Below are 25,918 nucleotides of genomic sequence, written 5' to 3' on the forward strand. Positions count from 1 at the left end.
ACAATAAAAAAATTCCTTATAATTCCCACATGCACATAAGTTGGCAGCCTAAAATCATAAAACTTGACTTTCTTACACACTCTGTATTTTCAGAAATTGGCCAAGTTCATAGGCTGTACTGCTTTGTAATGAACCAATTTCCACTAAAAAAGATCTGACAGTTTATCATTTTGTTTAAATCAATTTGAAGTCTACCAAGCTTTCAAATTAGCAGTAAGAGTTTGTACAGGGATTCAAATTACTTTATGTAAAAGGGAAAGTACAGGAACATTTAGTACTCCCTGAAAATAAAATTAATTTTAACAAATTTTATTTTTCAGTCAAAAATACGTTTTAGATATAATTTTCTAACACGTCTTCTGTTTTGTAGAAATGTTTCCAATTAAAAATCTTAATAGGCAGTGCAAAAGTGGCTAGTTTAAAAGATGACAAATTGTTGTAGTCACAGAGCTATCCTGTACAGTGCCTGTCTGAATGCAAGAGACTGCAAAGGCCCATCTTAAATACTGCTCTTTCACTGGTGCTGAAAACATTTTTTTCTGCTGGTATTTCTGGGTCTATGTTTTGACTCCTTTTTGCTAGAATTGCTAGTTCAGAATGATTTTTTTTTTTTTTTTTGCTTTCTACTGTTAAGACTAAAATGATTGATCCCTTCGTTGTGGAAAAGGCATGAGGAGTATTAATTTAAAACAAACAAAAAACCACCCTAACCAAACAGAAAAACCCACAATTACTTTCTGGAAACTAACCAGGCACGTTATCAGACTGAAAGATTAAATGGAAATGGCATTTAAGCTCAGGTAAGAAAGAGTATGTGTCAGAATCTGAAAGAAATAGTTGTGTGTGTGTAAAAATGCAAGTCCTGAGGACCTAGCGTAAGGTGATGCTCCTGAACTTGCTGTGCCTCTTTTCCCAGGTTTTCTGATTTTAATAATGTTACCTATAGTTGTTTCAACTGCTACATATTTTGACTTTCATTCAGACGCTAGTCACAGATTAAGAGATGTTACCTAACTCAAACTCATTTCATGTATCCTGACATCTGTGGAATAAGGCCAATAAAAACATCTGACAGGCTTCAGGAAATAAATAATAATATAAAATAAATTTTAAAAGATATATAACGGGGAGCTTTTACATCCACTAACAGCCATTGTTTTGTGGCCAAAACAAGCCAGCAAGTCGGTCTGCAACAAACAGCATCAGTGAGGTAGGAAGGAGAAGAACATTTGAACAGCAAGGCAAATGTTGACTATGATCGTCCAGAAAACACAAGCAGGTGACTGACTACACAACAAAAAAATCTCACAGTAGATTTAGCCCAACTCCTGGTTATTATTCTGCATTACTGGGATGCCTGTACGCCACACAAGCTGGTGATCACAGCAGAAAACAGTGATGCTTTATAAGCAAAATTGCTTGTGTGCCTAGATCTCTAATTCTTACCCCTACCTTTCAGTGCTGTTATTCTATGCTTTCTACCTCTAGTCGTGCTCCTTCCTAAATAAAAGTAAATATTAAAAACCAACCATTTGCTTTTGCAATGACCAGTGTAACTCAGATTTAATCACTCTTATAAGTTAAATTAAATGCTGCAATATATTTCTGTATAAATAACATGTCAATAGCTATAGCAGTCTTTTTTTCCCCCGTTTCCTGTATATTTCTTGTTCAATGTATTTAATATTTTGAATATTTTATAATTTATGTTTCATCCCCCATCGCATCTTAAACTTACACTAGGGAGTCATAATAATCTAGTGATACTCATTTTAATTGCTCCCACAACAGAGTAAAAGGGAACATGTCACTAAAAATATCCATATTGCTTAACTGATACTTGTTGAGTGATTCTTATTTCATCATTCCCTTAATAAAAGCTTACAAGAAGAGCTAGGCAAACGTGTTGAAGCCAAGATTATCTTAAGCACAGACTTGTTATGTTAAACTACAAATTCTTCATTTCAGTTTCATTTGTAATTTCAAGCTAAAAACACAGGTGACACTGCATTACTTATTGATTTGTTCTCCTGTGGTCTGATATTACCAACTCATGTTTTTAACCAGAAAATATTTCCAAATTCACAGTTGCTGCTATTTCCCAACGTACCTTCTAGTTTATGCTTCTAATTAAACACACTATAAAAGATTTGTGTGTCAGCTGGAGTCTCCATAATATTGCTTCAAAAATTATTTCCAAAAATGATTATACTCTTACTCCTTCATCTATTTTATAAGCAATCACTTTGTGCTTCAACCAGCATAACCCTGAAATGCTTTATTTTCAAAATATGTTAAGAAATATACTTCATTAAGACTAGAGACTCAAGCTGCAGCATAACTTGAAATTCATTAAATGGCAAAACACATCAATGAAGTCCATTTTCACTACTATATCATAGATATATTATACTATGTACATACAGTATATTCTAGTAAGCAGCTGCAAACACTTAGTTGTTTAAAATTATGTAAGATAATCCATGCTTGTTACTTAAAAAATAATATTAAAGCTGTGTCCAGTTCCCAAAGAATTCCATCAAAGGTCATTTATTAATTTCAACACAAATGACGGAAGTCTTTTCTTAAGAATCTACCATTACTCCAGGTGCTGTCTGAGAAGCAGCAGAAGAAAAAAACAAAAACAAAATCTTTGATACTAGAGACATCTAAACCAAAAAATACCTGTTTGATTCTCACATCCTCATTAGATTTTTGGAGAAGTTTGTAAAGTTTGGAAAAAAATAAATATGGAAGTGATATGTTTCTTGCCACTTCACAGCTTGTATGACAGTCAAGTGATCAAGAGCCAAAAATGAATACTATTCCAGGCAAAACAACAATACATTTTTTTTAAATCACCCAAAACAACAACTTTGGCTTTTAAAAATCTGAGTTACACTCAGATTTTTACAGATTTTTTTAATACAGAAAACTAAATTTCCTCAGATATATCTATTAAAGCAACTCAAAGCAAGTTACCTGCCAGAAGCAAAATGCAAGATCACTTAGATGAAAATTCTGATACAAATCGATCTCTGAAACAGTCACACGGAGACTTTTCCACTGGAATCAAATTGTTATTACAAAGATTTCCAAAGGAAGAAAGTTTTAGTTACTGTAAGTGTAATCCTGTTACAAACCATTTTAACTTTTATCTCTGTTCCTTCCAGGGATTCTGTATAAGCTCTTAAGCTGCAGGCATGCAAATTGTTTCAAGCAAAGCTGTTCTATCACTTACCTCCAAAGGCTTAAGATGAACCAATTCTAGTGTGAAAACCAAAAGACTTTCATGGAGTCAAGTTTGTAGCTTTCTTTTTGGCTTTGTCTGTGAGAAGACCCCAAAGTAACCGTTTTCTACTTGCTTAAAACATTCAAGACTACGCGACACTCTAGACTAACCCTTTAAGAGTACGCTTGCAAATCACTACTCTGATGGCAACAGATACACAAAAAGGAAGAAATTTAAATGCTGATAACATTTATCCTACACGAGTGCTGAAACAAGACATTTCTACAAGCCTGTCCCACTTACAAGAAATGGGAAAACAACTTTTCTAAACTCAAGTCTAATTTACAACTTCAGCTTACGGTTGCCTCTGCCATTCCAGAGCACGGAATTTCATGCTACGAGCTACTTTCTGATGACAAAATAAGCTTACCTTCAAAGAAACTCAATGCTCAACCAGGATCAAAATGCAACATATTAAAAGCCTCTCTTCTAGTTATTTATTAAAAACAACTTTAATGTTATGCTGTTGCTAGAACATATATTTTACCTTTGCCAGTTTCTTTGACAAAATGAATGTATCATTTGCATTGGAAGCATATTAGTACAGTTTGGATTAAAGACATTCTCACAATAAATAGACATCACAAACTGATTACTCAGTTTCAGGAAGATTTAACCTTCCTTTCCTGGACCAGCTGAGAAATTTACACAAACTTAGTTGCAAATGAGTAACTATTCTCCTCCATTTGCCTCAGCTAGCCTTCATTCTCAACATTCAAGTGGTAGCTTGCAACAGGCATCCAAAGAGCCCCTGTAAAACACACTAAATGAAAGATACAACTATTTTCCTCCAAAATAAAAGCAAAAAAACAAAAAAATCAAGTCCTACCACAAGCAGTCAATGATTATATGAAGAACAACAGGCTAAAGTTAAACTCAGTAAGAAATACCTATACGCACATGCATATGTACACACACTGCAAGCAGCCTCAAAGAACTTGCTCTTCCTGAATCATCTATTAAACCCCATAAATTTACTTTCTTCCCTAAAGCAGCAAGCTGACCCTTGCTTTTCAGCTCAACAAACTAAAGTATGCACAGAAAAAAAAAAGAAAAAGGAAATGATCTATTGTTTTTATCTGCTTGAAATTTGTCATGTTTCAAATTTCATCAGCATTTTTTCTGAACTTGTATTATGACACAACATGATAACATGATTTATCTTTATACTATAATCATACCTCCCCTGTCCCACAATTCAGATCTTCCAAGCTATACAGGACTTCTCCCAGACACCTTGTTGTTTTGTTGCATACTTTTCTACTTCACTTGCTCTCTAAGTTATTAGGACTGGAACAACACCCACAAAAAACCAAAAGACTATTTCTAGTATTTCTTTAAGTAGTCTCTGCAAAAAGCAAACTTCAACTAATACATTTCCTATTTATGGTGTTGGTTTTATTATTTTTGCTTTGAATCAGGCTCATCTGCTTTGTTAGATTTCAAAATTTTGTACTGCCAACCTGCAATGTCACGTCACAGTTGCAAGTGTAACGTACATCACATTACAAAATACAGCTAATTAAGATTCTTTGAATTCAAGAGCTAAGTAATGGTTTTCTATGTCCAGAATGCAACTAAAAACCGTAAGATGAAAGGAAGGAGTGCAAACGTGCTCAACATACATCTATCTAGAATTACCAGAAAAACTGACTCACTGACAGGATGTGATAGGGGTTGCAGGACTAGTTGTAAAGTTGACACACAGAATAAATCAAATTACTTGTCCCGTCCCTAATACATTTTTAAAAAATTACCTATTTTCAGTGGCTGTAAAAATTACAGTATATTCCTGATTACAATCTATAGGAAAAATAGATCATTTCTTTTTTCCCCCCCCTCAAGTTTGTATTAGGATTTCAGCAGTTAAATAGTGAAAAGAAAGCTTTGGTTTCCCTCATGACATTTTTATGGTGATGAACAGGAACTTTAAACTCCCTAAAAGTTTTAAGACGTATGCAACAAAGTCAAAAAACTAAACATTTGGGATACGCTTTGTATATACAATTCACAGTCATAGATATTAGTAGTGCAGAAACTCATCACTAGACTAAAGCTAAAGATAATTCTACGAATACCTGTATGTACACTTTGATATAGTTCTGAAAAACATATTTGGATACAACTTTTAAAACTTCTTATTCCTAAGTCTCTAGGTGAAATTTTGAAGATAATATAGCCTATTAAAAGAATACATACTATGTAGGACATACAAACTTACTAAGTGGATCAACATTTTTCCCCTATAAAAGCATGTATCCAAATTATCTCTAAATTGATTTTCTTACCTTTGCATAATTCAAATGATCAAGAAAATATAAACTTGCAGTTAAAATTATAACCTGTAATAATATCAATAAACTTTTTGAAAATTTTATTATTCTTAAGAACACTCAAAGTATTTACAACTTGTGTAATACCTTTAGTTTTTGAATATTAATGATCATGGTTTTAAAAGCAAGAGCAATTATACAGTGTGTTCCTTTGGTGGAAGTTTAAACTTGTTATGGTCTGTTATGTGGCAAATGTTATGACAGGAATTGTTGCAACTAATAATTATGTCAAAATTAACTAGTATCTTAGCTGAGACTGTAGTTAAATTAAAGCCACAAGTAGAATCATAAACACATCTGAAATAAAGTCAAAATTTTACGTCGTAGGGCATATTACAGTTATGTCTAGAAAACAATATTGAACAGGCTTTGGTCAAGGAACAGGTTAAGGGCTATTCTCCTAATAATATGTGGGCAACAATTCATAGCTTCCTTGAAGCCTTTCATTGAACAAAGCACACGGCATGAAGCAACCGCAGTTCTATCCTAACTTCCTACACAATTAACAATAATTTAGCATTATTACAAACCTACAGAGAAATATGGCAACTATTTAGGTTAATTTTCCCCACACGCATTGCTGAGGCCCTTTACTTGCTCATCATTCCAAAAGATGAAAGGATCATTTAAAATACCTCTCTTTTCCATATTATTTAAATTGGCAGAATGCTTCCTTACAAATCCTTTAGAAAAAACTTTACGTAATAGCAACAAAATCAGTTATTACAACCATGAAAACCATTTGAAAGCTCAACTCCTTTCACATGTTCTACTAATCAGAAAAAGATATGACTACTTAGAAGATACCTTTTACCAAACTCAGGTGATACAAAATTTAACCGATTTGCTTAATTTTAACATCTCAGGATAGAAGACTTAGTTTCCATTTCTATAACACTTTCTAAAGATGCATCATCTTGTTCATATAGTTTCTGTGTTCACTCCATCTCACTATGCAAAAGAGATGCTCCATTTCCTCAATCATCCTAGTGGCCCTTTCTTGGACTCTCTCCAGCAGCTCCATGTTTCTCTTACACCAGAGAGCCCATTGCTCCACGTGTGGCCTCACCAGAGCAGAAGGGAAGGACCACCTCTCCCAACCTGCTGGCAACACTCCTCCTAATGCTGCTCAGGATACCACGTAGCCTTCTTTGTTGCAAGGGCCCATTGCTGAACTTCCTGTATTCTTTGACTTTACAGGTTATTTAGGGGAACCTTTATGTGCAAAGTAACAGAGAATCTTGCGAGATGTTCAGTGATTATATTCTTTTTCAACTGAAGCAGGTGTTCTCTAAAAAGTTCTCATCGTAGAACCTCAGTCCCACAGGATACACTTGAGTCTACTTGGTGTAAGAGTGGTTGCAAACTGTGTAAATTAGGAAAGGCCCGAACAGAACCACTTTGCTTTAAAACTGTTCTTTCCGAGCAAGTCTGCAGCTGGTTGACAAATTCCATTGCTGTTGGAAAATATGGATTATTTAACAGTAATTCTCTGAAATGTGTTTCACGTCCACAAAAAAATCTTTCTGCAAACTACCAAATCACCAATGGAAGAACAAAATTTACTCTTTCTTCAGTAACATAGCAATAATTAACAAGTGTGAAGAAGCTCCTCTAAGTCTGCAAGATGTCCCCTCATAATTCAAGAGCTGAAGGAGACTCAGCCCTTATCAATACTCACTTGTATCCTGAACAACTCAGAAAAGATTTGTAACTGACTATGCTGTTAAAAACACTGTTCTGAAGTGGCCAGCCCTTTGTTTTTTTTTTTCTGCTGAACAGATGAAGAACTCTCCCTAAGGACCCTCCCCAATCAATGTCAAAAGATAAAGACCACAATAACACAAAATATGCAGCAAAGATTCAATCTGGGATGCATTCTGTTACAAACCAGACTTTGACAATGCAGTATGTTGTGTACTGACCTGAGAAAACCCTAAGCATTTAGGATTGCCCAAAACCTGGTCTTATTCTTACAGGCAGCAACATAAAAAGGACCGGCTGTAAGAGCTTGTATAGTCCAGTCTTTTTGGTGTAAAGCACTGCTTGGAACTTTAATAGTAGATAAAAACAAGTTCTAAAGGGCCTTCCTCACGCAGTCCCTACGAACAGACTCATTCATTCCACAGACTTCCATAGAGGAAACATATCTCTTACCAAAGGGAAAGGATCGACATCTCTAAGCTACCTATCAGTAGCAAAGTAGATGAAAAACCCTGAAAAACTCCTCTGCAGACAGAGTAAATATATCCAACTAATTGAACCTTGCCAGAGGGGGATGAAAACTTCTAGAACTAAAAGGGGCACACGCTATAGTCCAAAATACTCTTACCTAGAGACAGCAGCTTTGCTTCACAATGGTCTAAAACCCCAAACTGCTTCGTCTTTTATGGGCACTTTATTGTCATCTGCACTACAATATTTCTGACAGGGAAAGAGCACATCTGTAATGCTATAAAAACTATGCAGCACGTGTTGTAAGAAAAAGGGAGCAAAGGTTTGAAAAATGATGTTCATCCAGCTGCTTTACAAAAAGGGTTTAAGAAAAAGAGACGCAGTTTGGGATACTGAAATCAAGGTGCAGAATGTCCTAAAAATCATAAGGGTTTTTTTTAGGACAAGCACTATCCAAAGCATATGTCCTGTTACACCTTGTGGGTCATTTTTAGCAAGAGTATATGTATTACCAGAAGTTCCATTACCAGTCCCATACAATAAGTTACAAGAAGTGCCACTCATATTCATGTCAGGATGCCTAACAATCACGGTTGAATACCATTCATTCTGTGTGTAGCTTGGTCCTTCAAACGATCCATAAAGTTTGCTTGTGCAGCTCTACATTCTCTAAACAAATGAATTTGTAGTATTTAACCTTAAGTAAATTGCACCGTTCCTAGAAGGAGAAAGTCAAGACTCAAGAGGGTGATTTCACATACAACAGCCAGCAGGCGACAGTCAATAAGGTCAGAGAGCAACAGAAAGGAAACAGTAGAAGCAGCTCCAAGATACGGTTTTGAGTGCTGAGCAGACAGACCTCTACAATGAAGTATGGCCTTGAAGTATTAAATCTCCTGCCCAGAAAAGGGCTCATCTTTGCAATTAGTAAAATATCTGCAGCATCAGTGACAAAAACTGAATGATAGTGCTTTTCACAGTTGTAGTACTGTGATTTCACATATGCAGAGCTAAGCCTCACATAAAAGTTAGCAACTGAGTATTGACTAGCTATGAAGCAAACAACTCTGGAAATGGATTCACATGCACAAAAGCAAATGTTAGATTGTTTGCTTAAGAGCACTGAATAGTACAATACTTCACACAATACTGTCAATCTACTTACAGCATTAAAATCAGCAATTCTCCTCAATTTTCCACGATAACAATTAACTAGAATAAATTCTTCATCAAGCATAGCAAGTTCTCAGACACTTCTGCTTGTTAATTCATAATGTATTCCTAGAGGATGGTGCCATATCCCAGTTCTTTATGGGTTTGTTCCATTCCACTCTTATCTGTGTACAGCTTACTTCCAGAATTTTGAAAAGTAAAAATAGAAATCTCTGTGCTTTCTGAAGTTTGAAGTGAACACTTTCTGTATTTCCTGATCCTTAATTCTGTGCAAAAATTAACCTGCCTTTTTTTTTTTTAAAAAAAGTAAATTTTACTTTTTTCTTTCTTTAAAGTAAAGGGTAAAAAAAAAAAAAGATGGCATACTGACATTGACAAATGCAGAGTTAACTTTCTGCATCATCATCAGGCTCTTAGCTTTATTCCTAAGCAATAGGTACGGCATACACTGCACAGCCACAAAAATACTCCTTGAAGATTATGTTCTTCATCCCTCTGAACCATACATGCTTTTCCCATTTTCTGAATGCAAAGCAGTTCATCAGATTTTTTTTTTCCTGGTATTACTTCATAGTACAAGTGACAATCGTAAAGGAATGTGGCTACAGATTGCAAATTTCAGGAGATAAAATTTCCTCTTGTTATAAAATAAGAACATGATCACATAATTTTAAGTATATAGTGAAAATGGCAAATCAGTTTGTGTTGACAAAAGTGAAACAGAAGTAAAACGATCAGAATTAATGATCATTAAAAAGCAGTAATATACTAAAAAGTATTGCATTTAAATGCTGATCCAATAGTAACTCTAAACAGACCTAATTCAACTGCATTAGTGCTTCACTTATTGTCTTCATAGCAACCTCTCAATATATTCTATTTTCAAGAATTATTACTCAAAGTTAAGGTGAAGTACAACTTCTTTTTTATTTTAACTGCATGCACCGTTTAACTTTCATTACAAATTTAGGATGATACATAAATATACAAGCACTCTATTTTAATAAAACAGTTTAGGGAAATAGAGCCACAACAATTCAAACCTCAGTTTAAATTAGCAGCACGAACATTTACATGAACTTCTTTATTTATGAGTTCATTATCATAAACCAACTCCGAGAAAAGATGACAAATTAAGTTTTATGCAAAACCACTTTGTTAAAAAAGGTAACCTACCGATTTACGATTAGGAAGTGCATAAGACATTTTGGAAAGATTAAGGCATTTTCAAATCAGAAATATACATTTTTTCCCCTACCGAAAGTGTTAATTATTGCATCACAACTCAAAATGTTATTTACCTATATTCCACTAACAAAAACATCTATATAATTATTTAAACAAAGTAAATTTATTCACTGTTGGGATGCTATTTATTTCCAACACACCTAGATTCCTCTAAAACCTAAGAGTATAGAGTATCTGATAAGAGATTTAAATACCGTTCGTTTTTCCCCAATATGAAGAATATATTCCTATTCCTAAATATTTTTTAAATTAGTTATCTAATTCAGAACCTCAAAAAGCTATTTTTCACACAAGCAAAGCTTCTTTATTATTCGTATACAAACTAAATCTACATTCAACTCAGAAGTATTACTGTAGCTCCTCCTGACAAGCCTGAGCTAGCTTAAAACTATCCAGCTTGGTAACAGTTGAGCCATGGCTCAGGGCAACTGCCCAGATCGAGATTTTATAGCCTCCTCTCTTCCGCATCTCCCTCCTTATGTTCTACACAACTTCTACAATAGCTCTGAAGTAGTCAGATTGACAGTTTTACAGACAACTCAGGCACATTTACGTAAACTTTATGCACATATCTGAAAACAAATGCAGTTTATAATCTCAAAATTTTTCTTTTACTCTGATTGACAGCCCCCATGTTGCGCAGATTCTTAAAGACACAAGACTGATCCATCAAAGCTTTAAAACTTTCTCATTCATAGAGCTTTGATTTTTGAAGAAATTTAAAACTGGTGAAAATATGATATTGTTTCTTCAGTGCTGAACCATCAGCTATTAAAATAAGTCTCTCTGTGTACTCAGCTGTTGATGAACCAGTGTTGTTTCTTTTCAGCACAGAAATTTTGTCAAGCAGTCTTGTTACACAAATAAACCACCATTTCACGTTATTTTTGTGCTTACTCAAACTTCATCTTTGTAAAATAAATTTTTTGAAGAAATAGATCGATCTATTTTCAGCAGATTCTTTACAAGAAGATTACTTTTAAGATAAAAAGCTCAATAAGGTATTACACAGAAGTCTAATCAAGAGACTTTTGCATTAGCCAACAAGATGCTGAAACTCGCTGTGTTGTGTTGCCCTCTTCAGGTTGACAGCAGTTACATTTTCTAGTTCTTCTGCTTGACTAGACATTGCAATTTCACCTTCTGTCACAATTTTTTTCAGATTTGCCGTTTCAAGTAGCAACTAACTCCATCCTACCAACACTTGAAGTATTTATGATCGAAAGTCCTGCAGAAATAAACTTTACTTACGGCCCCTATTTTGCCCTAACTTCAACACCAATCTTGAGGATTATCAAAATATTAGCTAGTGATTAAAAAGACTAAAACTTCAGCACTGGTAAGCAAGCTTCGTGATGACAGGCTTAGAGACCTCCACTGATTCACTTTATCAAAGGAAACTGAAGCTACTCGAATTGCTCCTAAGTTAGTGAACGTAGAGGTTAGAAAGGCTTTAAAGTGCTGAGAGGCAAAGCAAAATCTAGAAACTGGTGTTGAAGTCAGAGAAATTCAACCCTGAAATGCAATGAGGTTTTTCACTCAAAAGGAAGAAAAAGATTAAATAATTAGTATAGAAGGACAGATTTATTACTACTTGACTTGAAAACTTTAGAGGTGGGTCCAATATTCTTCCAAAATACTGGTTTTGATCATTTTCGGGTGCTTGTCATTACATAAGCCAAACTGTGATACTGACTTGTATAATTAATGGCTTTGAACTGATCATTTGAGCTATGCAATTTATGTGGAAATAGGAATAAAAAGTTTTTCCTTGTTTGGAAAGGGCTGTGCTTGGGCTTCCAATTCATTTATAGAGCCAGACATTAATAAGGTCTTTAAGTATTTAATTCCCCCCTCACATCTTGCTATTTTTAGAGGACATGGTAGACACTTAAATCTATTTAGACATCTCAGAGCTGCAATTTTGACACAAAGAGCAAAGTGTTTGATTTAACCAGTGTATTACTAAGTATGGCGAATTTCAGGCACATTACTAAAGCACTTATATATCATAACAATTCATTACTGCAAAGTTTAATCACAACACCTTATGGGACTTAAGATAGGAAAAATCTGTTCAAAGTTTAAGCCTACCACTCAATTAAGTAATAAAAAGAATAACCTAACCAAAATCCTTAGAAAACAGAGGCAAAGGTCATTTCAATATCATGCCATGTTCCAGTACCCAAATAAAGGAACAATCAGGCAATCCCAGATTTCCTCTTGGGCTGGCGAGCAGCCAGTAACTAGCCTGCCTTAAGCCAAGTGACAGTCTAGAAAAGCTCAGAAGGACTTGCCATAGTTATTTCATTTTCTTCCATATTTCTGTGATTTTACTCTCAAGAATGAAATGCTATTTCAACTTTACATCCTATACACTTGCAGGACAGACTCCAGAGGGAGAGAGATTGACAAGAAGTGACAGGGAGAGAGCAACCAGGAACAAGTGGGTGAGCACGACTCAGGGAGAGCGCGGGCAGGCTGCCGTGACAGAGAGATCAAAACTCAGGGATGAGTACAAACCAGGCACACAACAACAACAAGCGAGACCGAGAGCACTCCCATCTGCAGCATTAGATAGCACACCGTGGTTTACCAGAGTAGTCTCCACCAGCACCAGACTTCTCCCCAGTGTCTGACTAATATGCTCCAGTGCCTGGAGTCAGAGGTCCAACTGCAGGGCAATGAAAACTTCCTGCCACCTACCAGCACATCGGTTGTCCAATTACAAAGTGCAAAACCAACCAGTCTTAAACACAGGGAAGAAGTCCTCAGGTCAAACTACCTATAATACTGTAGAAGAAAAGCAGCACTCAAATGCATAATATACAGAAAACATTAAAAGAGAAAATATTATAAAAGAATGTATAATAAAAGAGAAATAATAGTAAAGAACAAGTAGAAAAGGCACTTTATTCAATAGTACTATCAGAGAAGAGTTTTTGTGCAAACTCATTTGAAGACAGCAGCTTATACCTCGGAAGCGATGATGTGGGGCACTTTTTTTTTTTTTTTTTTAAACACCTTTAAGTAAGAGTGTCACCAAAAAATGACTATTTTAAAGCCATCTCTGGTAGAAAAAATTTCCACCTATGTCAAAGCTTCATCTGGTGCAAGTTCCTTTAGACTACGATAGCTGGTGGTAAAATCTCCAAAATCTCATAGCTAAGTTAAAATTGCATTTGAACTGATCATAGGTGATACTGTCTTTTTCTTCATCTTTTATGGTAGATGCAAGGATTCCAGTCCAATCTTAGCTTCTGCTCTTAAAAAAAAAAAAAAGAGGTGCTGGACATAGGCTTAAAATTACCTGTGGTTAGTTTAGTTCTGACTTACTCAAGTATTATGTTCATATTTTTGCCACCTCTTTCTCCCCCACATACCATCAGATTTGGATACCACACGAGGTATGATTCATATTATTCTTTAGAAATGTATTTTAATACACAAGCTTTACAAATGAAAGAGCTTTGAAAATATCAGGCCTTCACTGAAAAGCATGTCAGATCATTTTATTGCATGCGTTTTCAGCATGTCTTTAACTGCTGCAAAAACTCGTTTTTCTTAGATACCATTATCTAAGTACATTTCTTTGAAGGAAAACAAACTCATCTGCCTCATACAGCCAAGAAATACAATGCAGGCAGTTCCTTTCACAGATTTTTCTTCTAATATTTTGGGGATAATAGAAGGTGTGGAGAATAAGAGGAGGAACTCTCCCCATTGAAGGCAACGACTACTAAATTCCTGCCGCCCACGTGCATAGGTTTATTTATTTACAGAAATGTTATGTGAAAATACATAAGGAATGAAAGCCTAATTATTACAAACCCAGGCTAACCCGATCTTTGGGTATTTATGTAGGAATATGCAAGCAACCAATTAGAATGAAAAGCTGATTTTTGCCACCATTAAAAGAATGTAAATGCTGTCGAGGTAAGGGTTAAACACATCTTAAGAGTACTTTTGATTCAGTTACTTCCACACATGCAAGTCTTTCACTAAGTACTGTAAATTTATGTTAAAACTATAGAAATTAGCTCCTTGTTTGGAGTCATTATAATCTCATTGTTCTCAGAGCTTTCTGAAGTTTTCTCTGAATACTGACTTCTATGATAAGCAGTAACCAGTGCACAAAGCAACAAAGCAAACAAAAAATGCTAGAAACACCTGCATCCACCTTTTTTAAAAGGGAACATCACTGAAAATATTTAGAAACGTTAAGAACAGCAACGCTGAAAATAATATACACCAACCTTCTCAAAGGTTGTCTCAGCACCATCTCTATTTATGTTTGCACTTCTGTTCTTAATTAGGCATTTGGGGTTTAAATTACAGCAAGTAAGGGTTTCCAATTGAAAAGGCAACATGAATAAAGATAAGTACTACTGACTAAAGGCACGGATATTACTGTTTTTTAATATTTTTAAGTAAACTTTATTAGTACGAAATCGTGATATTACAGAAAATTTCCCCCATGGCTTAGAAGTTCCTACCTTATTCAAACAACAAAATTCCACTTTGCATGCCCATGTATGTGTTTTTTATAAACAGACTTTAAAAAAAAAATCTCAGAGAATAAACAACTTAGTTGTCAAGCAAACAAAATGCTGTGAGTGAACTGCTTTTCCAGATACATCTTTAGATACTTGCACTAACCTTGCCATCTGCTATGATCTCTGACAGAATAACTGACTTCCGTTCTCAATCTAAAGTTTCACTATGACAGTAAATATCTTATATCTAACATTAAAAATTATTTCAGTCCCACAGTAAGACTGTATAGCTTTATATATTTTAATGAGTCATTAAACCTGTTATAAAGCAGTATCACACCACTTAATGCTATGAATAGGAGACTTTTTTATGGTGACAGTTGCAAAACTTAAGTGTAAATTGACGAAAATGTTTCAAAGACAGATCAGAGAAGAATTGTTTAATTGATATTCTGTACATGCTTCTAAACATGCTTAGTTCTAAACCGCATCGTGACCATAATGCTATAAAAACTAAAGGGACATCAAAACATTTTAAGGTTTCCAAGGAATGTGCCTCCAAACAGACTACTAAGAAAAACAGCACTGGTGTATTAAATTGGAAAAAACATTCAAAGCTAGTTTGATATTTTAAAGTATACAGTTAGAAGACAAAGGTAGGAATCAGATGCAAGACCTACGCCATTATCTTTTGCCTTGTAATGCCAACAAGAAAAGCAGCCTACACAGTGGTTAAGTGAAAAAGTGTTGCTCTTCAAATGTCTGAGTTAGACTTTTCAAAGCACATTTTGCATTCAAAGCAGTCTCCATATTTAGCAGTTACTTTTAATGACAGAATTTGCATTTTTTATATATTTTCTAACCAGCTTTATCACATTTTCATGTATTACACACTTATGACACAATGAATAGTAATTACCTATTAGAATAAATACAGTCCACCTTGTCTTTACTAATTCATACAAACTTTTACCATATGTTAGAAAAGGGATTGTATAATTCTGAAAAGCCAAGACAATGATATTTGACACCTTAGTAAAACAGTTTGGTAAAATTGGTTTTATTTCATTGCGTCCTACCTGATAAATTCTAAATGGGATGTATCGAAATCCATTATCTTCTGGAGGATACTCCATGAGTTTTCGATTTATAGCCCAAAATTGCTCAAATTTATCTGTGAAGGTAAAAGCAGACTTTGTTAATATTAACAACATATATAATTCTTCAGCTAGAAGAGGTAAGTGAGGCATGATTAGAACAACATGCAAATGCAAACTTCTTACAACAATTTGGCCTGTATGAATTTCTTTTCCCCACATTTCTCTTCCCTATTTAGCCTCAAGGCAGAAGTAAGCCATCTGCGTTCTCCTACAAAAACAGTGATATGGTGACTTACTGAACTGAAAGAGAAAGCAACTTGAAGTCATAACGCATCTCCCCCTGCTAAAGAATTAACAGGCCGTGAATTATGGATTGCATTACCTCAATTAACAGTGCATTCTTCTACACTCTCTGCTACTACTGGTCCACATTGCCTCACAGCTTGTTAAAAACATCTACAACATCTAACTATTCCTAACTATAGGTGAATAATAGGTGCAAAGCATAGATGAACTAGAAAGCAGCAGAAAAAGTTCTTGGAGAGTTTATATTTTGATGTGTAAATCTTAAAATAATCTGCAGTGATGTATGATCTAATCAGAAAGTATACTGCCAGTTTCATGACATAGCCTGAAAATAAAAGTTTGTTTGAAAAACAGTTTTGTATTATTCAAGTAACTAGGTTTGGTAAAACAGCCCAAGACAGCACACAATTTCATCCTGTTCAGGCAATACAAGAACTGAATAGATATTGTGCTTAAAATTTATTAAGGACAACACAGGGCCAAAGTAGTAAATGCTTTTACAGAAGTAAATCAATTATTCAAATCAAGATAACAACCAATAGAAAAAGTGACAAAGGAGCATGAAGAGCTATGATGAATAGACTTTCAAGTCAAAATACAGTGGATGGTTGAAGGAACACACAGTCTCTGATTCTCTCTCCTCAAAGCAATGTTCAGGTGAATCTCAGAACAACTGACGGTATAACTGTTACAGAATTCAGTCACTGTGAAGCAAGGTCAAGTTGAGAAACCTGTTCACTGAACAAAGATAACAATGCAACTGCCAAAAATTAAAAGAATTAAATTTGCTTCACTTGAGCATAGAGCACAGATGCCTGTCAGTGTGCTAAAGGACACGGTTAACACTTAGTGCAGCTTGTAAGATGCTGTTTTTCCTGACCAAATATGACACAAAGCAGGAATTTCACAGAAACTGTAAACAAACTTCTGCCAGGTATTCTGCAGCAGCATTTCCTGACGTTTATCTCGAAGTATTTCCACACCCTTTTTTACTGATTAGCAGCAAGCACCTCTGGACAAGTATTTACCTGAACAGCACCACTGCATGGCACCCACCAGACACGGAGCTGCCGGGATGCAGGGTGCTACCCTCGGGCTCACCAGCTGCAGATCTCAGCCAGGGGCAGTGACAACTATGGCCCTGGAGCTGGCCGTACCCAAGCAAACCTGCATTTGGGAACCCTGGATGCAGAGCCAGACGTTTACTCATTAAGCGTTTATCACAAAAAACAACTGTATTCTCCTCATGAGCTCTGTCAGTATGAAGGTAAGATCTAGCACACTTCCCTCAGAGTTGGAGACAGTGCTCAGAGAGTGGCTTACAGCTGTCAGTAGAGATTGTGTGGACAGACATCCAAGGGTACGTATTAATCAATTTACACCACAATTACTACACTACTGACAATACTTTACAAATACAGTTCATAAAAATACGTTTGCTGATATACAAAACAATTGAGATCTACTTAAGCTATCGAGCTTCAGCACACTCTTAAATAACGAAACTAAATACTTGAAGTCCTACCTCAACAAAAATAGATGTTAACTTACTTGTTCAACACTCATGTCACAGTAACTAGTCAAGTTGAATAAAACAGCTTATCTTCAAAATTCAACAGAGATGATCAACATAGCTTAAAGATCGGAAGAACAAGAAATTCTGAGCAAGCAACAGGCTTATGGTAAGAACTTCAGTATATTGTCCCTTGTGGCATGTAGTGCAAACAAGCGCATCTTTAAAGGACAAAAAATTGACCTTAGGCCATACGCAGTCAGCCTACTTCTCTTCTTCATTCCAGCCTCTTCACCTCAGAGGAAACCATAGAGATGATGATAAATACAAGAAACTACCTGAAGATAGAGGTGCTAGAAAGTCCTAAAAGGCATCATAGTGCTTCAAGTTCAGCATGTAAATATGGGGGTTCTCACTTTTTACTTACTGATTTTCTTCAAAAAGAATCAGTTTTCAGCCATCGCTATTTAAATAGATCATCCCAGAAACATTCTCTATCCTTTCTCATTTCAAGTTTGAGAAAAAAAATAACAACACTGCAGCTACAGACAAGGAGAGGCTGAGAGCTCTGTTGGGCCTGTTTAGCTCAGAGAATAGAAGACAGAGGGGATCTTATCAATGTGTATAAGTATCTGAAGGAAGCATGTCAAGAGGATGAGGCCAGACTCTTTTTCAGATCTGCCCAGCAACAGAACAAGAGGCAACAAACTGAAACCCAGGAAGTTCCAGCTGAATACGAGAAACGCTTCTTTGCTGTGAGGGTGACAGAGCACTGGAACAGGCTGCCGAGGGAGTCTGTGAAGTCCCCTTCTCTGGAGATATTCAAAACCTGGCCAGACGCTATCCTGCACAACATGCTCAAGGTGACCCTGCTGGGCAGGGCGGTTGGACCTGATGATCTCCAGAGGTCCCTTCTAATCTCAACCATTCTGTGATTCTGTTATTTAACAAAGATTCAGCTTGTCCCTCTTCAATCTACTCTTTCAAACCTGCATTTGCATTTAATGCATTGGTATTTTTTCCTACAATGCCTGCATATAATTCAGAAAGTTATGTAATATTTAATATTTCACCTACTTTCTCTAACATAAAAGCATTAAGTGTCAGAATCCACAAATACTTCCTCCTCCCTCTATTCCCCCAGCCAGTTGCTGATAATCTTATTTAAGGCAGTCAATTTATCTATTTACAATTATCATATTCTTCTCTGAACACTTGGGCTGCGGTCAAGACAAGCTCATTTTACCAAAATGTTTAAATTTCTAATAGCTTCTATAGTTTCTAAATAGAAGAGCAACAAGTCTATAGCAGTTGAATGATGAACTTGTTGCATTTAATAATCAAGTATGCTTTGCCAATGCACCTGATATCCAGGACAATGAAAAACCTCTTAGTAAGTTAGCTACATACAATGGAGCCAGACATCTTAAGACATCTCTCCATTGTGGGCATAGCACTATCTGAAGACATCCAAGATAATTTATCCTCATAACCATCTACTGCTGTCCTCCAAACATCCTTCTATATATGCAATATTTTTAATGCAGAAGCTGAGTTGGGTGTAAGAAATTATCACAAAATTTTAAAGAAATCAGGAAAAGGCTATCCAGTTTGCATACAGATACACAGGACCTGGCAAGAGCTTTTATTAGCATCAGGCTCATCAGCTGAATGCCAGAATTCTAAAGATTCAAAATCCAAATTAGATGCTTAGGCAGAAAACTTAAGATTCAAAGCTTAAAAAAACAAACAAACAACAACAACAAAAAAAACACTAAAAAACTTCCTCCAAAATCCTCTTGAAAGTATGAGTGAAAGGATTCATTCTCCCACTTTTTTGTGTTAGTACCTCCTATTTATAGGAAAGAGACTTAAGGAAGCTATTAACGCTACTAAAGCGATAAGAAAGACTTAAAGACAGAAAGTTACTGGCCGGAAGTTTAACAATCAAAACCAAACCAATTTTTCAAGTCCGTGAACACGGAAGAGTTCTGTATCTATCAGCAAAAGAACTTGGCACACTCATCTCCCTCCCTTCTGAAAAGGTTGTGCAGTCTATGTGATATCTACACTCCCATAATAGTCGTCTGATTACTTTTGCTTTCCATGATCTGTTTTCAAGAAAGTGCTTGACCAATGTGTTACAGAGTTTCTGTATTAGCAAAAAAAAAAACAAAAAACAAAAAAAACTGTACTCCCAAAAGGCAGATGTTCACATCTGAAAAACAATATTTAAATTAAAGGCAATCAAATCTGAACAGAAATATGGCACTAGCGATAGTCGAAAAGCTTTAGAAGACTGTAATCATATTTCTTAAACAAGAGCTTTATACACCTTTGTCTAAAGTTATATACAAAAACTTCTCTTGGACTTTTATGTGAAAGATCAGAAAGTTAATAACCAAATAATGGAAAAGAGATCCAGTTGAAAAATCTCAGCTGTCACTGATGTTTATAAATATTAATTTATTTGAAAAGCAGTCAGTACACATCTAAACACCAGATATTAGTCTTCAGTACTAAAGAAATGTACAGAATCTACAAAAAACTTTGAAAATATGTATTTACATATATAGAAATAAGAGGTGACAGAACCGAAAGAACAATGTCATCCATAACAACAGTCTCAGTACACAAATACACTTAGCAACAAATTAAATAGAACTCAAAAATTTACAAATAGAGCAAGCTACATATGCATTTAGTGTTCAGAAATCTATCACTGAAATTATTCAAGCCTTTAAAAGTTCTCCTTAAAATAGTTTAAGACAGTTACAGGAAAATACTTTGAGACTTGCAGTTTCCTTCATTAAGCAAAATGGGAGATACTTTAAAAGTCATTGAAATTAATCTAAATATGTAACAGTTGCATTAAAAAGCTGTCTGTAACTCCAGTCATAGCTTAAAATACCTTTGTTGTTGTTTAGCAGCTACTGTCTGTTAATCTGTTAATATTAAGCAACTTTAAGTAAGGATTAGTCCAGACTGAAATTTCCAAGGATGGGCTTCTTTCTCAGGCTGAGACATGGGTGCAAGGTTTTTTAGACATTCAGAAAAGTCTTCATTAATGTTAATATTTTAGAGTCATTCCTTAAACTCAAGTACTGTCATGCTTCAAATGACAACTTGAATGTGGGTAATTATCACAGAACAACAAATTATATCTAGAGTAACTTCCAATAAATCAGTGGTCATAGTATATGGCCAGTCAAAATCGAGTTCCTACTGCAGAAAGTTAGTCAAAAGAACAAACCTTTTAAATTTATCAGAAGAAAAAATATTAATAATTAGGAATTAATTTGTGTCTGTATTCAATACTGATGCAACTGTTATCAGGATACTGACTCCAAAACTGGATATTTTTCAAAAAGGTTGTGGAGAAGGTTTATTTAAATAACAAAAAGAATTAAATGCAGAAATGAGGGAAAAATTATTCTTTAAATTCAAAAAGGAAATAGTAATTCTGGGCTTTTTTCTTCCAATATCATTTTTAAAAAGTCAAAAAATTGAACAGGTAGGTGCAGTCCTCAGGCTAGCATATATGCATGATTTTTTCTGTACTATTCAGGGCTGCTTATTAAAGCCATCTAGTTGTACAATTTAAAAAATGCTCAGAATTGAGCTGTAGCTCTAATTCCATGCAAACAATACCAATTTACAGCTTACATAAAAGTGTCCAATTCTTGAGTCCAAAAAAAAAAACAACCCAGCACTTGTCTATTCTCAGTGGTTCACCACTGTGGAATAACCATATGAACTACAGAAATGATGTGCAGCTAGATGCACTTGGGCAGAACCAACCATAATATTAACAAAGATTCCAACTGATGGACATCATAGGAATCATAGGAAAAATTAGATTGGAAGTGCTTTTGGAGACTGAGCTTTGGAATACAAGCTCCTGTCTAAAATAAAGCTGCCTAAACAAAAAGTTGAGTGAGTTTGCTCAAGGCCTTATACAGGCAAGTTTTGACTGTCTCCAAGGTTAGAAAGCTCTCTGAGCAATGGGTTCACATTTTTACCACTTTCACTCCCCCTGCTTATGTCCCATCAGAATTTTTCCTGTCGCAACTCAAAACCATCTCTTCCACTTGCCCAACTCCACTGCCAATGGAGGCATGTCTAAGAGGAGTCAGACTCCATCTTTTCTAAAATTCCTTCCTTTAGGTAGTGGAAAGCTGCTATTAGATCCATCTTCAGCCCCCTCTTCAGGCTAAACAACAGAGTCTCTTCTAATATAATACGCTCCAGCCCCTAGTCACCCTAGCAGCATCTCTGGACTCTCTTCTGTTTGCCAGCATTTCTTTTCTCCATGGATCCCAAGGTGGACACAGCATTCCCACTGCATCTTTGCTAGTGCTGAGCCAAGGGGAATAATTACTTCACCTTCTGGCTATATTCTGCAGGGGGACGATGGCTAAAGCAGCTCACTGTTTAATCTTCATTTCTGCAACACCATGCTACAGACTAAGTGTATTTTCTACTGATTTGCGCTCTTAAAAACACTGTGTTTAACTGCTAAAACTAGAAAGGAGCCTTCTCAAAATGTAGCATCAATTCAATTTCTGTATGGTTTCCAGAAAGGCCTAGACTCCACATACATATGTAATTCTGCTGACTGATGAGCAATTTTAACCAATTTTATAAAAAGTTAAATTTTGTGCAGTATTCCTCAACCATGAAGCAGCTTTTTTGATATTTTAAATGCTTCAAAACCATCTGCACTATCTAAAAACATTATGTACAGCTGGTTATTCTAATTTCTCAGATACTTAAAGACCTCTCATTAAATGATTTTTGGCCATCTAAACTCACTGTTTTTACCCATACAATAAAAACAGATAATCAAGACCATCAAGGACTTCAGGAAGACCCAAATACACATTAAACTCTTCTTGACAACTACAGTTTAGTGCTGGCCCTAAAGGAACACAATTTCAAATACTGGCATGGCATCCCTAAAACTTAAGATGTTTTTCTTGTTTTCAATTTTACACATTGCCACCATCCAGTTTAAAAAATACGCTTGCTTTTAGACTTTTAGGTTACTTGCATATTTTGACAGATCATGGCACATAACGTCAATCCACCACTGAAGAGGGCAAACAACCTTACTTGTCTTTTCAGGCTGTCTTCAGACAAGAGTAACTATCAGATACGGAGAGAGAGGAAGTTAGTAACTGCTCTGCTTAATGTTGCTAAAGCTAGCTACAGAAATGTGAAAATATTCTTCACATCAGAGAAGTAACAACACTGAACATGAATTTACACATCTAAAGTAGTCATAATTTTGCTGTACAACTGCACAACAGTCATGACTTGAAAAAACTTCTCCATAGGATGAGTTGCTCAGAAATCTTATGCATCCTCCAAATTCTCATTCAGTTGGCACTTTACTATATAACACCACAGAAAAGTAGTAAAGATTGTAAAATTTGAAAGTAAGGAGCAGTAACAGTAAAGTACAGTGGAGTACAAGATTTGTGGAGGATGAGATTCGGGTTTGGCTACCTGGGTCTGTACGTTACCATGTATGTTAATTAAACTAATTCACCCCACCTTGCCTACATGCACTACAGCACCAGTGTTTACAAGCACAGAACAATCAGGAGAAACTTCCCCATGTACCGTTAACTGTAAATTCTAGTTACAAAAATAGCAAATTTATAAGCCACATTATAAACCAAGATAGGGATTAAATCCAAGGAAAAAAAGGGGGGGATCTCTACCCTAATATTACACAGTTAGGTCTGAGATCAGTGTTATTAATGCATGTACTCTCATGCTGTATTTTTTCCATGAGTTTTCAAAGCAAAGTAGTGTTCTAAAGTTAAAGATTCAAAGCACATTGCTTAAGTTTTGCAGGTTAACTTCTTCTGAAAGCTGTATGACAAAGCAGCATTTCATACTTCAGGTTATCTATCAGACCCCAAAAGGCATTTCCTCCCCCTTTTCTTTTATTTTCCACAAAGGAACCACACCTTACCACCATTCTTTTCACTTATTAAACATCCTCCCTAAGAAAAGTTTCACTTTAAGTGCACTATTTCCTCAACACTACCTCCCTTCATTTCTAGGTCATCGATTTATCTGGAAAAAGTTCAGGGGAAGAAAACCAAGAGGGACTACTTTCTTTCCATTATTCAGATGTGAAAAAGCACACTTCCTACTTAAATTAAGCCTTCTGTGCAGCCTAAAAGCAGGAGATCTCAGTAGGTATCGTGACTCAAGCTAAAAAGAAAGCACTGATGATTATTAAACAAAAAACTGTTACCCATTTTTGAAACACATCTCATAGACTGTGTAAAAACCAAGCAGCAGGGCTTATTAGACTTCCCTGGGTTAGTCAAATGGAAAATGAATCCTGACAATTTTACCTATCTCTAGCCCTCTGCTCCAAATCCAGACAGCCTGCATACTTTACACAGGGTACTCAGGGGCAAAGAAGGTATTATATACAAGAAAATGGAGTGGCGTATCTCTGTATAGCTCTCTAAACTGCTTTGTTTTCCCCCACAGTATTTTTTTTTCTGAAATACACCTTTTCTTGTTAGTGAACCTTTTATTAATGTGTCTGTCACAAAAAGCCATGACTTTACTGGCAGAAAGTAACTTAGAATGATTTCACACTGTAAAGCAAAAAACCCTCAACAACTAAAGACAATTCTTTTCCAAAATAAAGTCTGCTTTTTAGAGATGGTCTACTCAGGCATTTAGATATACCTTGTGTCCTTCAGCATACCTCAGGAAATGGCATCCTTTGAAGGGGGGGTGCTACAAAGGAAGCAGGAGGCATTCAAAAAAAAAAGTTCTACATCACTGGCAAGTAAAATAGCATTTTCATGGGTGTTTTGGGTGCGTTAGAATCACAATACTGCACCCTTATCTGCACGCATCGTTGGGTTAGTCATTTCTGCTGAAAGGGTAACAAGCCAGTAAACACTACAGAACTAACACTGAAGTCTGTGACAAGCCACTATCAGAAAAAGTAAAAACACATCACCTCCTCCCAAAAATCCCAGGGAAAGCCTTGGATTCATTCTGCCAGTCCAACCTGTCTGAATCCAGTCAGGTTTATTAGCCCTAGCTCAGCACCAACATAGACTTGGGCAGATTTTGTGCAGAGCTCTGTGAACACATTTAACCCAGCTTTATCAGGTGGCATAATATGAACACCTTCACCATTTGGGGTATGTCACGCTCCCTTAACTCCAGAATAACTAGGTATTGACCATAATTCTAAGAAAAAAAGATGCACACCAAGAAAGTGTTAATGACCAGCCCAGGAACGTAATGACTTTTTCAAAAATCCTCTTAACCAATACACACATTTTAAAAGCTCAGAGTTGTTTCATCTTTCTTCAGTTAAACAAATTTCTGCAAACATAAGGACAGATATTCCTGTTTTGGTAGAGATAAAGGGAAAAAGAAAAAAAAAGATGGCTTTGTGATTTAAAAACTGATGGCTTGTTCATTCATTCTCTTGTTAAATTCCTGAAGATTTTCTAAGTACATATTGCCTAATTTAAGTTTCAAGTGACCAGTTACGATGACAGATTTGTTCTGCTACCAATGCATGCGTATCTTGTATTGAGATAAAGAACAGCATCAGTACTACCAGTTCCCTACAAAGAGGATAAACATGCATATCAAACCTGACTGGGTTATGCAAAACAAAAAAGATATTGATAATGTATGACAGTATCACTCCTTGGAAAAACAGTTCTAAACAGGAATGTGATAACCTAGAAAAACATGATTTCTGCCCCTAAGAAATAGAGGACTGTTTTAAATGTGAGATTGAGAAAAAAATGAAAGAAAACACAGGCCTTATTCTGTCACTAAGGTGAGAAAAAAGATCACAAATTAAAAGACTAAATATTGCATATTCTGAATGTTTATAGGATTTTTCTCCTTTAATAAGAACAGTTCAATATGGCCATTTAAATTTTGGTAAGCCCTACAGTATGAGTAAGCATTACATTCTTTTTCCATAATATTTGCAGTAAAATAATGACTTCATTATATTTTATAATACATAAAGAAGCCTTAAAAGTGGTCATGAGTTTTTACTGTTTATTTCCTCCACTCATGTATCTGAAATACCAAATCTAGTCTTCACCAGATATAAAGGACGCCTGTGAAAACTTCAGGGTATAGTTGCTTGTCTTTCCACATCTGATGAAAAGCAGCTGTGCTGAACCTAAAAACCTTCCTTCCTTCCTTTATCAGAACTATTATATGCTGAAGTTATAAACATTAATTCTTTGAACCATGCAAAA

General features: G+C 35.6%; 1 protein-coding gene across 4 annotated transcripts in view; it reads right to left on the reverse strand.

The window, feature by feature from the left end:
- Positions 1 to 25,918, reverse strand: part of ATG5 (autophagy related 5) — an 83,210-nt gene that overhangs the window by 34,933 nt on the left and 22,359 nt on the right. For all 4 annotated transcript variants that reach the window (XM_035564815.2, XM_050709766.1, XM_035564818.2 and 1 more), the window contains one exon: positions 15,797 to 15,891. In XM_035564815.2, the coding sequence (XP_035420708.1) occupies positions 15,797 to 15,891 (95 nt within the window). The remainder of the gene's footprint in view (positions 1 to 15,796; positions 15,892 to 25,918) is intronic.

Source organism: Cygnus atratus, chromosome 3, assembly GCF_013377495.2.
Source record: "Cygnus atratus isolate AKBS03 ecotype Queensland, Australia chromosome 3, CAtr_DNAZoo_HiC_assembly, whole genome shotgun sequence".
NCBI classification, from domain to species: Eukaryota; Metazoa; Chordata; class Aves; order Anseriformes; family Anatidae; genus Cygnus; species Cygnus atratus.